At 48.3% G+C, this 22,059-nt stretch overlaps 2 protein-coding genes across 5 annotated transcripts in view; both read right to left on the bottom strand.

Annotated features, from left to right (window-relative positions):
• Ap2m1 (adaptor related protein complex 2 subunit mu 1) overlaps window positions 1-420 on the bottom strand; it is a 9,844-nt gene extending 9,424 nt beyond the window's left edge. For both annotated transcript variants that reach the window (XM_008831270.3, XM_017797679.2), the window contains exon 1: window positions 276-420. The gene's annotated coding sequence lies outside the window, so the exon portion shown is untranslated. The remainder of the gene's footprint in view (window positions 1-275) is intronic.
• Window positions 421-3,240: 2,820 nt separating this feature from the next.
• On the bottom strand, window positions 3,241-21,728 carry Dvl3 (dishevelled segment polarity protein 3). 3 transcript variants are annotated; one of them, XM_017797678.2, is made up of 15 exons: window positions 21,325-21,728; window positions 13,831-13,900; window positions 13,264-13,385; window positions 13,034-13,143; window positions 12,735-12,870; window positions 12,474-12,567; window positions 12,206-12,275; window positions 11,230-11,369; window positions 11,014-11,090; window positions 10,840-10,907; window positions 10,539-10,688; window positions 9,662-9,793; window positions 9,334-9,498; window positions 4,691-4,906; window positions 3,241-4,606 (listed from the first exon to the last, which is right to left on the bottom strand). In XM_017797678.2, the coding sequence occupies exons 1-15, from the start codon at window positions 21,483-21,485 to the stop codon at window positions 4,161-4,163; spliced, it is 2,157 nt and encodes a 718-aa protein (XP_017653167.1). In that variant the 5' UTR covers window positions 21,486-21,728; the 3' UTR covers window positions 3,241-4,160. The 3 variants fall into 3 exon arrangements, with proteins under 3 accessions (XP_017653167.1, XP_017653166.1, XP_008829491.1); XM_017797677.2 differs by having other exon boundaries at window positions 9,331-9,498; window positions 12,735-12,867; window positions 21,325-21,727; XM_008831269.2 differs by having other exon boundaries at window positions 4,052-4,606; window positions 9,331-9,498; window positions 21,325-21,726.
• Between the last annotated feature and the right edge of the window lie 331 nt (window positions 21,729-22,059).

The raw sequence follows: 22,059 nt of genomic DNA, 5'->3' as shown, positions 1-22,059 counted from the left end.
GGGGGGGGGGGGGGGGCGGCGTCCCAGCTCTAGGGAGTCTCAGGAGACGCCCGGCGGCTCAGATGGAGGGCGTCGCTCCCCGCCCGTCCTGCAATCGCTCCCGAGGCACCCCCGCCCGGTTGTCTGCTCCCTCCCGGGTCTGAAGGTTGAGACCACTCCCAGGTGTGGGCAGCTTTCGGCCCAGTGCACTGCAGGGAAAAGCAAGGCTGGGCGGCGGGGCACACGGTTCCCTCTCCGGTCCCGCAAAGACCCGTAAGTTCAGCTTCCCAGCTCACCTGGAGTCAGCAGCCCCCAGTCAGCCGGCCTGGCCACTCTCGGATCCCAAGATGTCCGCCCGCCCCCAGCTCGCCAGTCCGCTGCCTCGGCTTTCACCGCAGTGCCGCGGCCCCGCCCGGATCCCAGCTGCGCCTGCGCGCTCGGCTTCAGCGTCGACTACAAGTCCCGTCGGTCCCCGCGACTTTCATGCTGACAAATCAGAGCGTCCCAGAATTTAGCAAAACTACAACTACCGACTCCCTTCGAGAAGGGGGGTGGGGCAGAGCGCGAGCGAGCCGGACCAGGCATGGCCTTAGCGCGCCTTGCTGGCAATACGCATCCCGGCACAGGTCATCCCACCCATTCATCGTTTTCACTGAGCATCACGGGAAATGTAGTCTCTGCAATCTCTCCTGTTCCTAGTTCGATGTTTTGGAAGGCTTCAGAGATTGTTTCAAACTTGTTTTTGAAACCTTTAGGCCTTTTTTTTGGTCTCCAGAATCCGATAACTGGATATCATTACTTTAAAAACACACAACTTGACAAAAGTCGGTTAGTGCTGAATTTACTGCTCTTTAATCCCTTTGATTCTCCCAAGGTCTTCTATTTGTTCCAGACACAAACCCTTTCCCAGGGATTAATATCCAAAGAAAAGGGCTGCAGAGAGGCAAATTCTTGGTAGAAACTAATCAATGTTCTCCTCAGCTATACCTGTGATTGTGTGTGCATTCTAGTCACAGGCAGCTGTTTCTTGGAAAATGGCTGAATTTAACCTGCCCTGAACAAATGTATGGGATGTTATGAATCTCTGTGGAAGCCCAACATAGATCCAGAACACCTATTTGAAATCTCCCACGCCATGCTGAATGCTGTGGACCAGGATGCAGTGTCAGGCATGCATCATTGTAGACATCATTGAGAAGGACAAGGTCAACACCATTGAAGGTACGAACGTACTAACCCTGTTCCCAGAACCCAGGTTTTGTTGGGGTTTTTTTCCCCCTTTTTAATAAAAATAGCCTTTCTTTTAAAAAAAAAAAAAAAAAGAAGAGAATGACCGAATTTAGTTGCATATGGAATTTTAAAATCCCCTCCGATGGAATAAATAACTTTTCACATCCAAACTGAGGGAATGAGGCAGAACCAACCCTTGAACTCAAAACTGGTTCTTACAGAATCTGAAAATATGATTCTTCTCTTTCTGTAGGCAGGCCAGAAAGAAAAAATAAAAGGGGGTTGGGTGGGAACTTGGTTGTTAACCTTACTGTACTTAGCATTCACCTTCCAGAAGCCAGGATGTAGCAGAATGAAGACATGACATTCCTCAAATCATCACATTGTGACATCATTCAGTTACCAAAAAACAGATACCTCTAACCTTTGAACTAGCATCTGGACTTCATGTCTACATTTGCAAAAGAAGCCTTATCTTTCAAATACACCAAATGCTTGCCAATTTAGAGTAAATTATAATAAGGATAACAACCATAGCTACCATTTATTTAGCACCTACTCTATTGTGTGCCCAGCACTGTGCTAGGCACTTTTCGTACAATATCTAATTTAAATCCTCACAACAACCCTGTGAGGTAGGTATTATTATCATCATCATTTTACATATGGTGAACTGAGGTTCCAGAGAGGTTAAATTATACAACCTATTACACAACCAAAAATAGTAGAGCTGGAATTCAAACCCAAACCAGCCTGACTCCAAATCCCATGCTCTGGTAAATTAAGAAGTAAAGGGGAGAGGAACAGCTAAATTTTGGAAAGACTGTTGGAGCAGAAAGGATGTGATATGCTGACTAATAAGATTCGGGAAAAAGAAATTTAAGCCCATAAATGTTTCTAGTTGGTGACCCTATTATTGTGATGAAGGTCACCAGGATAGGAATTCATGAGGAACAGTCCTTGGCTGGGGACATTAATTGAGGCCATATGGGCGTGTATGTGGAGATGTCCAGTGGGTAATAAGAACATAGATATAAAGAATGGGGGAGTTGGAATTGGAGTTATATATTTGGAAATCACCAGCATATCAACAGCAATCAAGGATAACAGAATGGATGACACTATTTGGGAAGAGGAGAAAAGTGGGCCCAAAAGGGATGATCAACATCCAAGACATGAGTTATAGGAGAATTCTCGAGAGACTAGGACAAGGTGGAGTCAGAGTACAAAAGACAGGTAAGACCAAGTCATACTTATAATATAGACTTTTGTTCATCAAAACACTAGGAAGTATTTGTTGAATGAATGAATGTCAAAATGTCCCTACCTCAGTTTGCCCCAAAATCTGGGGAAAGGACATCTCGTGTGTGTGTGTGCACGCACGCGCTCAAGCACTGGGACTGAGCCTTGGGCCTCAAGCTACCAGTCAAGCACTCTACTACTGAGCTATGTCTCCAGCTCTGACTTCATCTCACATTTGATACTCTTGTCCTGAAAATATAGGAGTCTGGTTGAGTCAGAATTTATAGTAGAGTTCTAAAGAGAAAATTGTGATTGAAGGTAGAGAATAAGGTTAAAAAAAAAACTGGAACTGTTTCTAAGTCCCAGTAGTCCTTTTGTACAACTTCAACTGGCCTGTGGGTTCCTGGCTTTGTTCTCACATATCATGGTAAATATGAAAATACAGAAGGGTATACGGGTATATGGGACAGAGTATAGAGAATGACCTGTCAATTACCTGGAAAACCCTCTGCTGAGTCTCAGCCTTTGGGAAGGTGTCGGAAACGTGTGGGTGGCTTGAGGGCTATGAGGAAGGGGACAGGGAAGTCAGGGACCAGCCCCACTATCAAAGAGAGGACTTGGAGAGAGGGTCCAGCCCTCTGGACAGGGACCAGCCCTGAGGGTTATATGAATTTGCATAGGCAGGTGTGTGTGTGTGTGTGTGTGTGTGTGTGTGTGTGTGTGTGTGTGTGTGTGTGTGTGTGGGAGAGAGAGAGAGAGAGAGAGAGAGAGAGAGAGAGAGAGAGAGAGAGAGAGAGAGAGAGAGAGAGAGAGAGAGAGAGAGAGAGAGAAATACTCCTCTTCTCCGGAAAGTCTGTCATGCATGGGTGAAGCTGGGGTCTTTTCCGGAAGCCTAGTGACCCTGAAGTGTGGGTGTAGGGGCTGGACATCCTGGGGAAGCCCTGAGGGGCTGCTGAAGCAGAGTTCCTGGTCTCCTTAGAGGCTGGGCCTCCCCTTGCTGGGGGCTCACAGAAAGTCAAAGAGCCGGAAATTCTTGGCTGCTCCAGGCCCAGGGAAAATTGAAGGAGAAAAAAGAAAAGAAATGTTTCAGGCCCAGAAGTGAGATGAGCCTGTTAGTAAGGTTAGGTCTGAGGGAACCAGCACACAGGGCAGGCAAGGGTGGATAGGAGGTACAGCAGATATTCCCTGGAAGCCACTAGTGCTCAGGCACCTAAGGGGGCTGTCTGGGCTTCCGATTGGCTGGGATGGATGGCATGGATACCTACTGGAAGAGGCTATGGCTGTAGGGTGGAGGACTAAAGCACCAGGCAGGGACAGATAGGAAGGGAAAGACCATTTTTTTTGTTGTTAGTATTGGGGCAAAATCAAGAGATCTGAACACATGCTTGAGGGGTGGGAAAAAGGGTACTGAGGCTCCCCAAGGCACCACTAGCGTCAGCTCCTAAGTGTGAGGGTGGGGCAGAGGAGAGAAAGCACCAGCAAGTCTAGAGCCAGGGATATGAGAGATCCTGGGAAGCCCTGCAGCCGGTTTAGTGGGCAGAGGCACCAGCTGGGCCAGAGGCAGGTTAGGGGCTCCCAGCAAGCAGGTATCATGCCTAGGTTTAGTTCCATTTATTTCTCTTTCAGGTACCAAAGTAAAAAAGACTAAGTAATAGGAGATAGGGGTGCAGCCTGCTGGGGTGGGGTTGGGAGTGGGAGAGGGGCCCTGATCACATCACATCCACAAAGAACTCACTGGGGTTTCCCATCGCCATGCGGAAGGACTGTCTGCTGGCTGTGAGTTCCGGGGGCACAGATGCCAGGTCTCGGCCCGGAGGGGCTCCTGGGGGCCCCATGGCTGCGGGTGGTGGGGCCATCATTAGCATTGGAGGGCCGTAGAGAGGGGGCACTCCGGGTGGGCCATAGCTCGGGTGTGTGTGATGGCTGCGCAGGCTGCTGGTCAGCGAGTGATGGCTGCGGTGACTGTGCTCACTGGCCGCTGGGCCCGAACGCTCGCTTGGCGCCCGCTCCCGAGGTTCCCGCGACCCCCGCAGACTGCTGCGTGTAGTGTGGTCTGACTCGCTGCCGCTGCCCCCTGACTTGGAGTCCCCAGCCTTTGGGTCCTTCTCCTTACGCCGGTCACTGCCACTACGGTTGGAGCCACTGCTGCGACTGCCTGTAGGGAGCAAACAGGGCCAGGATAAGAGCACTAGGGCGGCCTGAGCTCCCTGTTGTTCCCTTCTGGGCCTCACTACCTTACCTTCACTGTGCTGACTGCTGGCACTGCCCCCTCCGTAGCTGTAGCCCAGTTCTGGAAAGCCTGGGTGTGGGTTGTAGGGGTGTGGAGGCGGTGGGTACTGGTAAGGGAAAGCCATAGGCCAGGGGGCAGCCCCAGGGTGTGGCAAAGGAGCCAGTGTGTCCTGGTCAGATGCGCCACTGGAGCCGTCGTGGTCCTGAAGGGTCAGGTTGGCCATGTCTGTGGAAAGAGGGCTGAGTAAGCTGGTCTGTTTTGAGCCTCATACCCCATGATCTGGAGAGAGGGATCTGTAACCTAAGATGGACTGCAGCAACATGGGTCGTTTTTGGCCGGAATGGGAGGCCTGCAGCCCTCCTTGGTCACCCCCAACAGCCCTCAGCTAATCTCTACACCCAAATCCCAATCCTTCCAGGGCCACACCCCCCAGTACTGGGAAGGCCTGTATGAGTCTGAGACCAGCCCAGGTTACATGGTAAATTCAAAGTTAGTCTGGACTAACAATATGAACAGTTAAAAAAACCTGAAAAATAAAAATTCCAAAATGAAACAAAAATCCCAAAGCAAAAATAAAACAAAAAGCCCATACCCTTCCCCAGCCCTCTCCTCTTATTTTGCCATTTTCTCTTGTGTTATGCAGTCAGGGAAATGTAGAAGGCTGAAATACTAGAAAGCCTCCATGTACTGTACAATCTGATTTATTAAGCATACTACACAATACTCTATCTCTGCAGAAACTGCCACAATCCCACAAAGGAAGTATCCCTCACTTCTCCAGGTAAAGAAAGTCAAATCTAGAGCAGTTAAATGGGCAGCCTGCGTAAGCCTAAGCAATAGGCAGAGCACAAGCTGAGAGCTGCTTGCACTCTCCTTACCTTTACAGAGAAGGACATTGGTTAGGAGTAGGCAGTTGTTTGGGGAAACTTAGATGAATGTTTGCCCTCCCTCTCCCCTAGAACTATAAAAAAAAAAAAAATTAGAAGTCCAGAATGAGCTGTGTATAGAGATGAGCACCTGTCATCCCAAAGCTCAGGAGGCTGAGGCAGGACTGGGAGGTCAAGGCTAAATTGGACTACATAGAGAGGGGCAGAGGAGGGAGGCAGGAGAGAGGCAGGAGGGAGGGAAGAGGAGGAGGAAGTAGGGACAGGCAGAATCCAGAATGAACTTATGGACTTTTAGGGCCTATCTTGTAGATGGTCCTTGTCCTGAGCTGATGTGGAGGGTGGGGATGGTGTAGGAAGAGCCAGAAAGAACAACCTAAATGCTCCTCTGCATCCTTGTAGCCATGAATGGGAACAATTCACTTACCAACATTATTTCATGAGTCTTCCTTCAGCCCCCGAAATTGTGTACTTTCTAAATAAAGGTTAGGCTGTCCCTACAAGTGCCAGAACTTCCTTGAAGGGAGTATAAGTAGTGACTAGGACTTACTGATGTTCCTTCTGGAACATCCTTTGCTCACTCTGAGACAGCTTCAATTGCCCTATAAGGTCATCTGTTCTACCAGATCATCCTTTAAACCCTAAGATGATCCAGCCTATGGGGGCTGGCTCAGAGGTTAAGAACACTGACTGTTCTTGCAGAAGACCTGGGTTCAAATCCCAGCACCCACATGGAAGCTAACAACTGTCCACAACTCCACTTCCAGGGGATCTGACAGCCTCTTCTGTCTTCTGCAGGCATTGTACAACACGGGTGCAATTACCTACATGCAGGCAATACACGCATACACATAAAATAAAAATAACGCCAGGCGTGGTGGCTCACACCTTTAATCCCAGCACTCAGGAGGCAAAGGCAGGTGGATCTCTGTGAGCTCAAGGCCAACCTGGTCTATAGAGTGAGTTCCAGGACAGCTGGGGTGTTGGGAGCTAATCTGCCTATTCAGGAGGAATGTGTTTATATGGAGAGCCTCACAATACCTGACCTGGAGGCAATAGTGGTAGACAAAAAGATCAAAGAAGCCTTTGAGGTATCTGACCTCCTTGACCCTCAGATTCAGGTGGGGAAAAACAGCTGTTGAAACTAATTGAGTTCTTCTGTTTAAAAAGGTGGAGCTGGAATAAACCAGGTAGGCAAGCACTACTGTCAGCCCTCCCAAGCATCTTTTCTGTCTCTTATTTTTTCTTTCAATCTTCACTCCCCCTTTCAGGTGCTGTCCGTCTTGGCCAGCTGGCACCGTCACTGGGGCTACAGGGAGACCCTGTCTCAAAAAGACCAAAAATAATAATAAATAAATAAATAAATAAATAAATAAAAATAACAAATAAAATATTTTTAAAAATAATTAAAAAAAAAAAGATAAGGGCTGGAAAGATAGCTCAGCGGTTAAGAGCACTGGTTGTTCTTGCTAAAGACCTAGGTTTGAATCCCAGTACCCACATGGCAGCTAACAACTGTCCATAACTCCAGTCCCAGGGGATCCAACAGCCTCTTCTGCCCTCCGCTGGCATTGCACGAGTTGGGTACATTTACCTACATGCAGGTAATACATGCATACAACACATAAAATAAAAATAATAAATAAAATTTAAAAAAAACAAAAGATGATCCAGCCAAGCTCTGCAGAAAGAAGCCAGGGGATATGGCTCTGAGTTTGCCTATGGAACCTGCCACTTAAGTCATTAACCTGTTGAGAGGCAGCAGGATGCAGGTGATGAAAGAAAGCAGTGGCCTCTGCACTGGCTTACACTCAAAGAGCTGCTGATACTTGGGCACAGTGGCATATGCTATTAATCCCAGCACTCAGGAGGCAGAGGCAGGTGGAACTCTGTGAGTTTGAGGCCAGCCAGGGAAACAGTGAGACCTGACTCCCTAAACCATAACAAAACAAAACAAAACTAAAGTTGCTATCCTGGGGACCAACTATGTGAACCTGGATGAACACAGTTCTCTTTGAGCCTGCCACACTCCCAGCTCATGATACTTTGGCTACTGAGAAGGAAAAGGCTTTTCTGTCAGCATTCTCTGAGCTGAGCTGTGGGTGACCTGGGTGGAAGCCCAGGGAAGAACATCTTTTGAGGAAAGGTGCCATGGCTGCCTTGGAAGCTTTAGGTATCCCTAGAGATCTGAGGTCTGGGCTGACATCTGCTAATGATAACAATAATAACCAATTTCAGTAAGTCTAATAAGTTATTGATGGAAGATATACCCTGGTTTCAGATATTGGAATGTAGAAGAAATGAGCCTCTTAGAATCAATTAAATATATGAAGAGTGGGCTGTACACTATGCTAAGTGCATTACATACATTATGCTATTTCAAAGCAGTTCTACTCTTGCTTTCATCTTACTAAGTTGAGGCACATATTGATATTCACACATTAAGGGTAGAACCAGGATTTGAACTCAGAACTGTCAAATTCTCAAATCCCATCACAACTCTAGAGGGATCATGCTGGAACTGCTGAGGGCTAGGTACCCCACCCACTACCAAGGCATGGAGTTGAGCAGTATCAGCTATTCTAGTCCCAAAAGCATTCTGAGTTAGCCAGCACCACTGGACAGAAAGAAGGCTCTTTTGCAGAGGTGGCTGCTGGGGGTGGGCCTCAGCTCCCAGCATGTACAGTGCTGTCTGTTCTGAAGTTGCTAAGAATAAGGAAGGGTATCCTGCTTAATTATGTTCAATTGTTTTGAACCCTCTGAGAATCAAATTCGAACTCCCCAGAACAGCTCTACTCCCCAGAGTAGAGTCCTTTATAACCTGGCTCTGACAGCGTCTCAGCTTCATTTCATGGCACAGTTCACCTTCAGGTGTCTTAGAAAGACTTGGACTCCTTGGGCAGGCTCACATCCTGCTTGGTTCATGGACCAAGGCAGGCACTCTGTTTAGCTTTGCTGATACAATGTTTTTAGAGCATCATATACCTTGAGCAGTCCAGAATCGTGGGAAGAGCAAGGGCTCTGGAGTCAGAAGACCTGGATCCAAAACTTAATTTCTTCTAATTTTGAGACCTAGGGTAGACTATTTTACACCAATAAATCTGTTTCCTCATTTGGTAACAAGGATAGTACCTATCCCCTGTGTATGTGTGCGAGTGCTCTGAAGATTAAGATAGTAGGATGATACTTTAGAAACCATAGACACCATGTCAGGCACAGATCAGGCACTTAGAGAATGCCAGGCTCAACAGGAAGATGCAGGGCCAATGAAGATGGGTTATTTGTACTACAGGACCCTCAAGCTTTGAGGCCAGCTCCAGCTCTGTTACACCTATCTGGGTTTCCCAGAGTCAGATGTCATATCCTGGGACACCTCCCTACGTCCACCTAAGAAACAAGAAGATGGGGGATTCTGGGTGTGGTGGTGGTACACACTCGTAATCTCAGCAGTCAGAAGGCTGAGGCAGGAGGACTATTGCAAGTTTGAGGTCAGTTTGGGCTACACAGTGAGTGCTGGGACAACATGATCTATAAAGACCCTGTCTCTAAAAAAATTAAAACAAGGGCCAGGTGTGGTGGCACATGCCTTTAATCCCAGCACTTGGGTGGCAGAGGCAGGTGGATTTCTGTGAGTTCAAGGCCAGCCTGGTCTAAAGTGCCAGGCCAGCTGGGGCTACAGGGAGACCCTGTCTCAAAAAGACCAAAAATAAAAATAAATAAAAATAAAAAAGGGAAAACAGAAAAGGTGGTAGGGGAAGCACATACTACCACAGAGGTCACCGAAGATGTAGTAGCACTGCTCAGAGAAGGTGATCTTGTTGACGGTGTGGCGGATGAAGCCGGCTTTCAGCAGGTTGCTGGCATACTTTCGGGCCTCCCGCCGGTCAGTGAAGCCTTCCACATTGTGGTACAGCCAGTCCACCACATCTGAGCCTGAGGATAATGCTGTCAGTTGATTTGGGTTTCTCTGGCCTCACAGAAGCTATTTCCAATTCAAAGGACTAGCCCAAGGGAGTTCTCGGGTCCTCCCACCCCTCGCTCGTCCTGTCCCATGACTCCCCACCCTGTCCTTTATCTTGTCATAGGGTTCTCTCACCAATGAAAGCATTGGGAATAGTAATCTTGAGCCACATGCGATCTCGGACCTCCAACCCTGATTCAGGAGAGGCCATAGCTTTTACGATGGTGGCCATGTCACTGTGGATGGACAAGTGGAAGTCATCTAGGCCTGAGGGTGAGAGACAGAATGGTGAAGCAAAAAGGTACTTTAAAGTTAGGTTGCATTTGCTCTACCACCCAATAATTATGAGACCAATGCTGGAAAAGCTACTGACTTCCAAGATAGTTTCCCCTTCTGTAAAAATGGCTATTGTAATATTTACAAGGACAACTGATTTTGTTTTGTTTTTTTTTTGAGACAGGGTCTCCCTGTAGCTCCAGCTGGCCTAGAACTTGCTATATAGACCAGATTGGTCTCAGTCTCACAGAGATCCACCTGCCTCTGCCTCCAGAGTGTCGGGATTAAAGGCGTGCACCACCACACCTGGCTCAGTACAAGATATTTGAATAATTGAAAGAATAATTCAATGATTTCATGAGGGTGCTTACCAGAATGTAGATGTGCATGGTATGACAATAAAAATAACAATCATTTATTGAGTGCTTGCTTCATGCCACACTGATGGTGTCCCACTTAGAGCCTCTTATTAAACCCACAGGGACCTGGTAAAGTGTACACTGGTAGTTCTATTGTATGGGAGGAAACTGAAGCTCTTTGGGTGTTCACCATAGGTTCAGAAGCAAACAATGTTCCGTGAGACACTTAAGTGCCCACTGGGGAAAGAGGTACAGTGTGAGGTATCTGGAATGAGGCTAGTCCCCTCTCAGGCCCTCCCTGATCTACAGGTGGCTTCTCAGCAAACCTCCCACCTGGCCTCGTCTGCTGGACCCAAGGGACACACTTGGACACTCACGCTCTGTATCAGGAATGGAGCTGGTAATGGAGGAGCTGGTAGAGGTGATGGTGCTCAGGGAGGGGCTCATGCCGTAGGCAGGGAAAGTGCCCGTCATGGCTGCAGTGTGAGAGACCCAGGCTGCAGGGTCAATGGGCCGGATGGGCTCACCTGCAGAGAGGATGAGGAGTCACAGGCTGCCCACCCTGCCTACTGCTGTGCTCAACAGGTAGGTGTGGGATCAAGGAAACACAGAAGAAAGGAGGGGCAGGACTTATATATGCCAACACCAGGTTTAGTGATGAATCCCTCATCTACTTACTCCGAGGTAATGTGAAGCAACCACGTGGACTTGGGTCCCAGCACTTGGCTACAGTTAGGGTGATAGGCCTAAAAACAAGGTTGTCCTAATAAGGGCAGGATGTATGAAGGCCAGACCAAGCCCCCTGCCAGAAATGCTGGCCTCATCTTCCCCAGCACCCCATTCCATTCATACCCTGGTTTATGTACAATCTCCCGCAGTACTCGGACTGCATCGTCATTACTCATGTTCTCAAAGTTGATCTCATTTACCTGAAAAAGAGGGCTAGGAGTGAGATAACTGATCAGGCTAGGGAGATGGATAGGGGAGCTGGGTATGAGAGTCAGGAGGTCTCCCTCCAGACAGCAGGAGCTTTCTCTCTATCCTACCACCTAGGGTAGGCAATGATACCTGTAATAACATATCTCCGGGTTCGATGCGTCCATCAGCTGCCACAGCCCCACCCTTCATGATGGAGCCAATGTAGATGCCTCCGTCACCTCGCTCGTTGCTTTGGCCCACAATGGAGATGCCCAAGAAGTTATACTTTTCTACAGGGAATAATTTAATACCTTGTGAGGAGCAGGGTTCTTACCCAAGTTCCCAGCCCCTTAATAGTAAAGGGAAAAAAACTGACACTATTAAACTTCTAAAATGTGTATTACTACCTAATGTGTGCTTAAATATGCTTTCATTTTTCTTGCTGGTTTTGCATCAGGGATTCTTAAGTCTCACTTTTACAGAACAGACAAATTATTTAAGTGAGTTTTCTAAGCCAGTAAGTAGCAAGATTTAAATTCAGATTTAAGTTCCCAAGCTATTTTTCTTATGTCCAGCTATCTTAAAAACTTTTTTTTAATTTTATTTACTTAATAATTGTGTGTGTGTGTGTGTGTGTGTGTAGAACTTGTGGGAATCATTTTCTCCTTCTACCATGTGGGTTCTGGGGATCATTCTAGGGTCATCTGGCTCGGCGGTAAGCGCCTTTACCTTCTGAGCCATCTTGCCAGCCACCAGCTGTCTTCTAAAGAGAGTCAGAAGTAAGAGAGTAAGGATGCAGTGACTAAAGATGGGAAGAGATAGGGCTCTTGGAAATCACTTCCTCCAGGAAACCTTCCATTTTCTGCTTCCAAGCTCTGTTTGTCTGTCATGACCCTGACCACAAGATGATCAGATTGTGTATCAGCTGATATTTATAAAAAAGCTCCCTGAGACAGGGAACATAGCTTTTTTCTTCCCAGTGCTAGGGATGGAACTCAGGGCCTTGTATTCTGCCGCTGAGATTCTACCCCAAGCCTCAGAAAATGTTTGTTGTGCTCCCCAGAACCCCACCTCCATCCAATATCTGTCATAGCAAAGGCATTTAAAAATGTTTCACCGAACTCACCCATGTTGAGAGTAACTGTGATGATGTTGAGAGACATAGTGGAGTCTGTGATACTGCTGAAGGACGAGGACTGGAAGAGACAGTGGCTGTGAGCAGCAGGTAAGGATGGTGGCGCTCCCACCTAGTTCTTTCTCAGCATACAACCCTTACCCACTACAGTTCCAAACATTGAGCCAAAGGGCTCTGAGGAAGAAAAGGCTGTGTGGTCCTGCCGGGAAGTGCTCACACCCTGCTCCCATACCCATCCTGAGCATCTAAGAGCCCATACCCTTTCGATCCGAGAGACTTTCTGTTTCCTCCGCCGGCGCTTGTGTCTTCTCATCAGGCGTGAAGCACTGCTTTGTTCTGTGGAGCTGCTGAACCTGTGGGGCCCAGAGTCATTCCCCACTAGGCTGGCTCAGGCCTGCCTCATGGAGAGGCTCTGCAGGGCCCTGGTCTCAACACAAAGCTCACATCCCTCCCAGGGGCTCCTCAAGGGTCACCTGCCCTTCTTACTCCCACCCCACTACCTATGAAACTCAAGCCCCACCTGCTAGTAGAGTCATCCTCATCTGAGTCAAAGAAGCTGGTAGTCTCCAGCTCACTGCTCATAAGGGTGGATGAACTGTCATAGCCACCTGGCTCCCTCCTCCGCTCCCCTTTTGCAGTTCCATTAGGCCGGGCTGCTGCAAGGGAGGAAGACAGTTGGGTTTGTCAGGGGCCAATGAAGGCAAGAAAGGTAGGCCAAGGGTTGAACTAAGGCTAAGCAAATTCAGAACTCAGGAAGTAGAGTAGAGGCAGGAGCTATCTGGAAGCTGTGGGGAGGGGTTTGAAATGGGAAATACAAACCTTGCTCTGGGCCATCCCTCCGGCGGGGCCGCTCTCTCTGGGTAGACACCAAGGAGTCAGTCTCTGTGTCATTATCCAGGTTCTCCTGGCTGCCTCCACCAGCATGAGGGCTAAAGGACAGAGAAAACATGGTGAGCAAGACAGCAGACTGGGGGGTCCCTCCCCAGGCCCTAGGCGGAGCTCTGGTGGACGTCTCCCATGGGCCATTCCCACCTTCAAGTCACACTTACTGGAAGGATGGGGGTCGAGAGTCCCCAATGCCTCCTGTGCGCTCCAAAGGAGGTGGCAGCTCTGGTGGGTTGTCAGCACAGAAGGAGGCTGGTTCTGGGTGAACGCCTTCAGCTGACACCAGCTGATAGGAGGAAAATGAGTGGTTGTAGCGGTGTCAGGGAAAAGGAAGATGTTGACTTCCAGCAGGACATGAGAGCTTGAGGACAGAGAACAAGGACAGCTGCCCAGGTTTGTGTGAGGGAGAGGGGCAGGAGGCATGGGCTAGTGAAGTGGTGTAGGGGGCGAGAACAAAGATTGGTGGCTCAGGCAGATTGCCAGGTGACAGCAGGTGTCTGGATGGATATAGGAGACCCTTAATCTCTACCATGTGTTTCTGTGTCTCCCTTTTCCTCCTTCTATTTATTCTCCCACTTTTCATTAAAGGTTGAAGAATCTAGGTAAGATATTGTTAGAAAAGTAAAGATTTAGTGCAAACGCACAACAGTACTAGCTTTGGTTTCAGCTATGCCTTTCCACCCTCTGGCCAGCACAGGGGTACAGGTAGATAGAGGCTGAAGGCTCCTTACCCAGGACACCACCCGGCCATTGAAGCAGGGTAGCTTGGCATTGTCATCTGAGATCTCCTCTTTCACCACTCTGCAGGGAAGGGAGACATTAGAGAGAACTTTGTGGTATGGGATGGACGGTCCTCACAATCCCAGTTGTCCTTTACCCTAAGTATGGAATCAAGCTGACTTGGTACAGCTCTTTAGCACCTGAAAGAAGTAGGGCAAACAGGATCTCTGTGAGTTCAAGGTCAGCCTGGTCTACATATCGAGTTCCAGCCCACCAGGAGGGCAGACAGGCAGGGAGCTGGCTGGACGCTATGGGGAGGGGTTGGAAGTGGGGAAAACACAAGGTGCTCTGGGCCACCCCTCAGGCGGAACCCCATCTACGCCAGCTGCTTTGCTGGAGCATGGTCTCAGCTACCAGGTTACTGAAATTATAGCAGCCCCATGCCATATCTCAGAACCTCCCAACTGATTTTGGCCTTCCTAGCATGAGTTTCCTCATGGGCTTTCTTTTTCTTTTGACCCTCAAATTGGATCAAATCATTACTGTTCTTCCCTTCTGAACTAGGTCTCTTGACATTGTTCTGAGAGGTGTGGACAAGGAGTTTAAGGAAATGGGAAAGAGAAAGCATTTAATAAACATCTTCCATGTGACATTAAAATAACTAATAGTAGCCAGGCAGGGTGTTATATACCTGTAATCCCATCAAAGACTGAGGCAGGAGGATTGTGAGGGAAGCCCGAGCTATATAACGAGACCTTGTCTCAGAAAAACAAGGAAGCATGTACCTAGCAGGCATAGAGCCCTAGGTTCCACCCAGCACCACATAAACTGGGCAAGGTAGTGTAGCATGATAATCCTAGCACTAGAGAAGTGGAGGCAAGAGGATTAGTTCGTTCAAGGGAATCCTGGCTACACAGTGAGTTTGAGGCCAGCTTTCAGATACATGAGACATTGCCCCCACCATCCATCCTCTGCCCCCAAGAAAAGAAAAAAAAGAGAAAATTAAGTGATGATTTATTGAACATGCACTATAAGCCTAGCATTATCCTCAGCACTTGTTATCATCACTCCATTCAACACTCACAAGAGTGCTACAAGAGAAGGACTGATGGGAAACTAATAGGTTCAGCAATCCACATAAACTCATACCACTGACAAGTGAAAGGCTGGCATTTGAATCTTGGTCAGCCTGATTCTGAAGTTATGCATTTTTATATCTTCTGTATCTAAAGTGAGAACATATCATTTGCACTCCAGCCTCAGTAGGTAGAAAGTATGATCCTCATGTTATGATTAAGAAACTAACCTTCAGTAACTTGTTCAGGATTACAAATACAAAAATAATAGAAACAGCTAGAATTCAACTCCAGGCTGACCTTACTCTTTTCACTGTATGCCACATATTTTTCCTGTATAATGACAGAGGTAATGGGTCTATGGGGAGAGTGGTGGTCATGGCGTGCAGTTTGGTCTCAGGAATGGGGTAGGGCCAGAAGTTAGATAGTGAGGATGGTTTGGGGCCAGAGAAAGGAATGGAAAATGTTGTGGACCATCAGACTGTCAAATGCCTCAGGAGCACAAAGCTGGTAAAATGTGACCAAAGTTAGAGGATGACACCTGATTAGAATCTGGGTAAAGAGGGAACACAGCAGGGGAGGAGGGGAGGAAGCCCAGCCTTCCCTCACTCTTACAACAGCCTGCTCTGAAGTTCCCAGGCCAAGTCTACTCTCTTCCCTCCCATCCAGCTCTGGCTCCCCACCATTTCCAATGCCACAGCAACTCTAAGAAAGCAGCCAAATCATCTTGCTCAGGCTCATGGTGGCAGAAAGGCTAAAGAAGTAGCAGAGAAGTTGCCTAGACCTACCAGCCAGTCAGGTCATGGGGTGCCCCAAACTTGCAGCCCTGCATGGTTACCTGGGCTCAAAGGAAAGAGGGAGCATGTGACCCATACCACGGGCTCTGACTTATTTTGGAGATGTTCTTGGTGGGAGACTGCTGTTAAGTACCCCTCTCTCCCCTGGGAGGCCCTACCACAATCCATATGTTTCTTTTCTTTCTGGGGGTCACTGACAGGTCATCAAGGTTCTACTGATCTTCAGCAGCTCTGGGGGAACCTCACTTAGGCTGTATTCTCTCATGGCAGAGCTGAGCGGCTCAGAGTTCAACATCAGTCTCTCAGCCTTTTTGTTTTTCCCTTTTCACTCAGATTAGAGTCAGAGAAATATAGGTTCAAAGTCCAATTCTGCCTAAAGTGGTGGTCCACACCTTTAATCCTAGCACTGCTCCCCAGTGCAGAGGCAGGCAGATCTCTGTGAGTTCAAGGCCAGCCTAGTCTACATAGTGAGTTCTAGGCCAGCTGGGACTACAGGGAGACCTGTCTCAAAAAACAAACAAAAAAAACCCCACATACAAAAAAATTCCAGTTCTACAACTTACTAGCTTTCCCATTTTAGAGAACTCCCTTAACTTATCCAAGCCTTTATCTCAGGCTGGTAAATGACATTCTTATGTGGCTGGTATAATCTAGGAATATAATAAAAACTAATTACTAACTCAACTTTGGCTAAGATCCACACTCTCTCACTAGATGTGTGGGTTTTTTGGTTTTTTTTTAAGTTTTTATTACTTTTTTTTTTTGGTCTTTTCACCTGCCAAGGAGACAGGGTCTCCCTGTAGCCCCAGCTGTCCTGGAACTCACTATGTAGACCAGGCTGGCCTTGAACTCAGAGATCCGCCTGCCTCTGCCTCCTGAGTGCTGGGAATAAAGGCGTGCGCCACCACGCCAGCTTTATTACATTTTTAATTTATTTATTTTGTGTGCATGGGGGTGCATATACCATGGCACAAGTACGGAGGTCAGAGGATAACTTTCAGAACTTGATTCTCCCTTCTACCATGCGGGTCCCCATCCTAGGGGTTTAACTCAGGTAGGTCCTCAAGTCTCAGTCTTGGTGGCAGGAGTCTTTACCCACTGAGCCATCTAACTGGCCCTTCCTCCCTTTCTTTTTTTTTTTTTTTTTTTTTTTTTTTTAAATTATCATTGTGGACATAGTTGTACATGCCTTTAATCTTAGCACTTGGGAGGCAGAGGTAGGCAGATTTCTCTGAGATCATGGTCAGCCTGGTAGGGAGTTCCAAGCCAGGTGAGGCTATAGGGAGACCCTGTCTAAAACAAAAAAACAAACAAAAAATTAACAGTGTCACCAGACTTTTCCTTTTGTTTTTGGAGACAGGGTCTCCCTATAGCCCCTGCTGGCCTGGAACTCACTAGGTAGACTAGGATGGCCTTGATCTTAAGATCTACATGTGTCTGCCTCTCAAGTGCTAGGATTAAAGGCATGCACCATGACTCCCAGTCAGCCATTTTGTTTTTTTGTTTTTAACATTTATGTATGTATGTATGTATGTATGTATGTATGTATGTATGTATGTGTATATATACCCATGTTATGGTGCCTATGTGGAGGTCAGAGGACAACTTATGGGAGTGTTTTCTCCTTCTACCATGTGGGTACTAGGGATCAAATTCAGGTCCTCAAGGCTTGGTGGCAAGCACCTTTATCCAGTAAGCCATTCCTAGGCCCCTGGCCCATTTGTTTGTTTTGAGATAGGTGTAGCCCAAGCTTGTTTCAAACTCCTTATATACCTGAACATGGCCTTGAACTTCTGATCTTCCTACCTATACCTCCCAATTTCTGGGATTACAGGTGAGTACCTTGCCTAGTTTAGCTGTAAGTTTCTAAAGTCAGGGACTAAACAAATTTTGTGCTCACCATTTTTTTTTTTTTTTTCTTGGTCTTTTTGAGACAAGGTCTCCCTGTTGCTCAGCTGGCCTGGAACTAACTATGTAGACCAGGCTGGCCTTGAACTCATAGAGATCTGTCTTCCTCTGCCTCACAAGTGCCGGGACTAAAGGTGTACACCACCATGCCTGACTTTCATTAAAAGTTTTTCATCCAGTTACAAAGTCCGGTAGGTTTTTAAGTACTTTGCTTATCATGACATGATGCTCATGAAGAATTGGGCCAGGAGCCCACCTTGTACTCTGAGAGGTTACCATCCAGTGCGTAGCTCATAGAATATATTGCACATGGGGAGAGACTGAAGCCATAGAGCAGTAGATAAGTGCGTTTGAGAGTGGTTCCTTAGAATTGCAAAAGGTTGCCTGTGTGGTGGCACACACCTTTAATCCCAGCACTCAGGAGGCAGAGGCAGGCAGATCTCTGTCAGATCAAGGCCAACCTGGTCTACATAGTGAGTTCCAGGCCAGCTGAGCAACAGGGAAATCCTGTCTCAAAAAGACCAAGAAAAAGGGCTGGAGAGATGGCTTGGCGGTTAAGAACACTGACTGTTCTTGCAGGAGACCCGGATTCAAATCCCAGCACCCACATGGCAGCTAACAACTGTCTGTAACTCCAGTTCTAGAGGATCCGACAGCCTCTTCTGTCCTCTGTGGGCATTGCACGACATGGGTGCATTTACCTACATGCAAGCATAACACTCATACATACACACACAAAAAATGATAAATATTTTTAAAAAGACCAAGAAAAAAAATTGCAAAAGGTTTAAAAAAATTTACATTACGATGTAAAGATATCAAAGTGTCCTGATGGTTCTCAAGGAAGACAGGAAGAAGGGTACTCAGGTAGAAGGTCCAGAAGTAGATAGTATATGACATGGAGAAGGGACAACGCAGTAGGAACCTAACTTGCTATCTTAACTCCCCACCTACAGCTTAAGGCTAGACTAACAGTAGGTACCTTGCTCCATCTACTCTCTCCTCAGTGCTGAAATGTTTCTTTTTTTCTCCATATTTCAAGTAATTAAAAAAATATTTGTGTATGTGTGCATGTAGGTGTGGGCATGCATGTGTTATGATGTTGTGTGGAAGTCAGAGGACAACTTGTGGGAACTGATTCTCTCCTTCCACCATCTGGGTCCTAAAGCAACAAGTTCCTTTACCCAATGAGCTATCTCACTGGCCCTCCCAAGTAATTTAAAAGGGCTGAGCCTACTCTGAGCTTGACAAATACTTTTGGAGACCAGGTGGGAGTTGGGGAACCTTAGAACCTCAGAAGTTGAGGGGTAGCAGGCTTCCTCCTCTGACATACTTTCCCTCTTATCAGCAGGGGTCACTGTCCTGGGCTTGGATAAATGCCTTTTACTTTCCCAGTTTGCCAAAGCTTACCATCTTCCTGGAGAGAGGAACATCTAAAATGGTGATTTACATTGTATTTTTCACTGTACAAAGTGCTCTCTCTCTCTCTCTCTCTCTCTCTCTCTCTCTCTCTCTTTCTCTCTCTCTCACACACACACACCCTCTCTACAACAGTGTGGTCAAGGCTTTCAATTTCAGTCAGATCCCCATGTCTAACCAAGCTTTGTCACTTACTAGCTGTGTAACCATAGGCAAGTTACATAAGCCTTTTGTATTTTAATTTCCTTGTTTGCAAAATGGGGATATTAGCACCTATTTCATAAGTTGGCATAAGGATTCAGAGAGGAATGATGTGCAAAGAATGATAGCACTGACTGGCAGACTATAAGCACTATATGAATTTGTAAAATAGAAAATGATATACAGTATATATACAATCCATGGCTATTAGTCTTCTGTAATAGGATAGCCCTATCAGGTCTCTTGCTCATTTATCCTTGGGGTGTGTGTGGGAAATAAAAACAACCAACCACTCTCTTCCACTTTTAGCATTGTTCTCAACCTGCTAGAACAGCCAACTGGTATTGTGCAAAGATTGTTTCAAGGCCCACAGATGCATGCAAGATGGCTTCAGGTGGTTCATGATAAATGTTGCTTACTTAATATTTATTTGTAATGTAGTTTAGAAACAAATATAAATCAGAGTATCAGGCTTGTAGTTGATTTCATATTATTAGTTTGGTCAAGCTAAGGAAAAAAATGAGTGGACTGAGTTGATTTAAAGAAAAGTATTAGGGGACCAATAAGCAACAGGGCCCTCTTATAACTGTAGCTAGGCCTGGCTCCACAACAGCATTGGGAGAATGGGAAGCAGTCCAGAGAGGTCATCCTTGAGGCATCTGGCCCTGCAATCCTTGAGGTACTGTCTCACTCCCTTCAGACCCTATTCTCTTTACTTCTCTCATGCTGTGTTGAGGGACTCACCCCCTATCACAAACCTTCCAGGTAAACCCTTTAGCAGCCTTTCAATCAAGTATGCCGATTTCTAGACTAAAGCCAGCCAGCCATTACCACACTGAGTGTCCTCATTCCAGGGCAAGAACAGAATCAGGAATAGTGAGAATCTACTCCCCACTGTATAAAACATTGTCACACACATTTCATGGGCCCATCAAATGCTGAGTTCAGGGCAGAAGGTGACAGGAAATAGATAGACCAGGCAGAAGAGGACAGAAGGTGCTTGCCTCCTGGGAGATAAGGGGATGGGCCTTGGGAGAGAAGCCAGAACAGTGGAACACTAGGGAGAAGAATGTTTCCCCTCATCAAGCTCTGGGGCCTCAGGTGCAGACACAGCGTAGGCCTCAGGCTAGAGCATGAGAGGGACCTTCAGGCCTGGAGGGCCCAGGCCTTCCCTAGGGCCTCTAGGCTCATGGCCCAGTTAATGTGGGCAGGGTAGTATGAAGAACTACCCCTCCCTGGTCCCCTTGGAAGATGTGTGTGTGTGTGTGTGTGTGTGTGTGTGTGTGTGTGTATCCCCCTTTCAGGCCAGCTGCTACAGAACCCTCTGGCTTCAACATTCCAACCTCTCTTTAAAGAAGCAGTCCCTGCTTCCAAACTGCCAGTCAAAAGCCTTGCAGCTGCATAGGGAGGGGGAGATAGACTATGAACGGCCTCTTCCTGGACCTCCCATTCAGGCTCTGAAGCCTTCTGCAACATCTCCCTTGGGACCACCATCTGGAGGAAAAAGTCCCCAGCACCTGATTAGTGAGGACTTCTCCTCGGGGTCAGGCAACATCCCATGAGCCCAAGGGAGGGGAAGACAGCTCAATAAACATCAGGTCCAGCATCCAGCCTGGCAGAACAGCCCCCAACTCCTTCTTTCCACCAGTTCAAAGTCCCACAGGCTACGGCCTTAGATGTAGTATATTCCAAATATGGCTCTGAGTTGTACAGCTGAGAAGATGGGGAAGGCAGGCCGGGTGTCAAAATATCCCAACTCTGTGCTAGAAAGGTGGCATCTGGCAGGAGGGCTGAGGACACTCTGACTTCGGAACTGAGTGGAGAGGATGTATGTCTCGGGGGCCACTGGCCTGTGGGGAGGTCAGGGACTTGAATGGCAGGATCGCTTGCTTTAGGAAGTCGGGCGTCCCGCTGAACTAGGGGCAAGATCTCAGAGGGGCTGGACTCACAGCATTCCAAGCCAAGTGGGCCCAAGTGGACCCAGTCACTCCCCAGCTGCGAGTGCGGCTGGAAGCCAGTGCAGCGAGGGAAGTCTGAACTGGCAGCGCTGGCCCCGACAACGGGGCAGCCCGGGCTCCCGGAGACGGGGCGGGGGCATCCTCACCCGAAATCGTCGTCCATAGACTTGAAGAAGAACTTATAGCTGGGTCGCTGCAGAACGCCCTTAAAGTCCGCCAAGGTGACGCGTTCGGCCGGCAGGGGCAGCTTCACCAAGTAGGGCGTCTCCTGGCCGTCCAGGTGGTAGATGATCTTGGTCTCGCCCATGGCTCCGGCCTCGGCCCCGCGGCCTGCTCTGGCAGCCGGGCCGGGCCTCTTAGGCGGCGGCGCTCAGCGCGGCCCGCGACTCAGCCCCGCTCGGCCGCCGCGCCAGCTCCCTTGTTCTCCGACCGCTCCCGGGTCCCAGCGCCGCCGCCAGCGCCGCTTCCGCTCGCTTCTCCCGGCGCTCCGCTGGCGACCGCGACTCTTCCGGTGGCCGTGGCCCTCCCGGTTCTGGGATGAGCACAGCGCGTCCCCTCCCCCGGCTCGGCCGCTCGCCCCGCCCCCGAGCCGCGCTGGCTTCGCCGCCCGCAGCCCGGCTGGGCTTGGTTCGCGCTGCCGACTGCCCGCCCACTAGTGGGGTGGCAGCGCTCGGGATTCAGACCCCCAGAGCTGGAAGGGAGGTCTGACTAGATGGACCCAAGGGGTTTGGTGGCGCCTGGGATCTCGAGGGGGGTGGAACACAGGTGTCACTTTTTGGTCCCCAGAGATGGTCTGGAAGAGGATGGATCTGAAGACTACTGGATCATTGGATGTTGAGAGTGGCCTCAACATGGGTCCTGCTGAGAAGCACAGTTGCTGT

Source organism: Nannospalax galili, unplaced genomic scaffold, assembly GCF_000622305.1.
Source record: "Nannospalax galili isolate Female #2095 unplaced genomic scaffold, S.galili_v1.0 scaffold315, whole genome shotgun sequence".
Lineage (NCBI taxonomy): Eukaryota > Metazoa > Chordata > Mammalia > Rodentia > Spalacidae > Nannospalax > Nannospalax galili.
Note: the sequence above shows the minus strand (reverse complement) of the source record. Positions and strands in the feature narration are given on the sequence as shown.

What these genes read in the sequence shown, in the direction of transcription:
- Dvl3 (XM_008831269.2), bottom strand. Translation starts at nt 21,485, where the DNA reads ATGGGCGAGACCAAGATCATCTACCACCTGGACGGCCAGGAGACGCCC. An exon ending in ATGGCCGGGTGGTGTCCTGG is followed by an intron (nt 13,386 to 13,830) that starts GTAAGGAGCCTT and finishes TCCTCCTATCAG; the next exon opens with CTGGTGTCAGCTGAAGGCGT. An exon ending in CACAGTTACTCTCAACATGG is followed by an intron (nt 11,370 to 12,205) that starts GTGAGTTCGGTG and finishes TATTCCCTGTAG; the next exon opens with AAAAGTATAACTTCTTGGGC.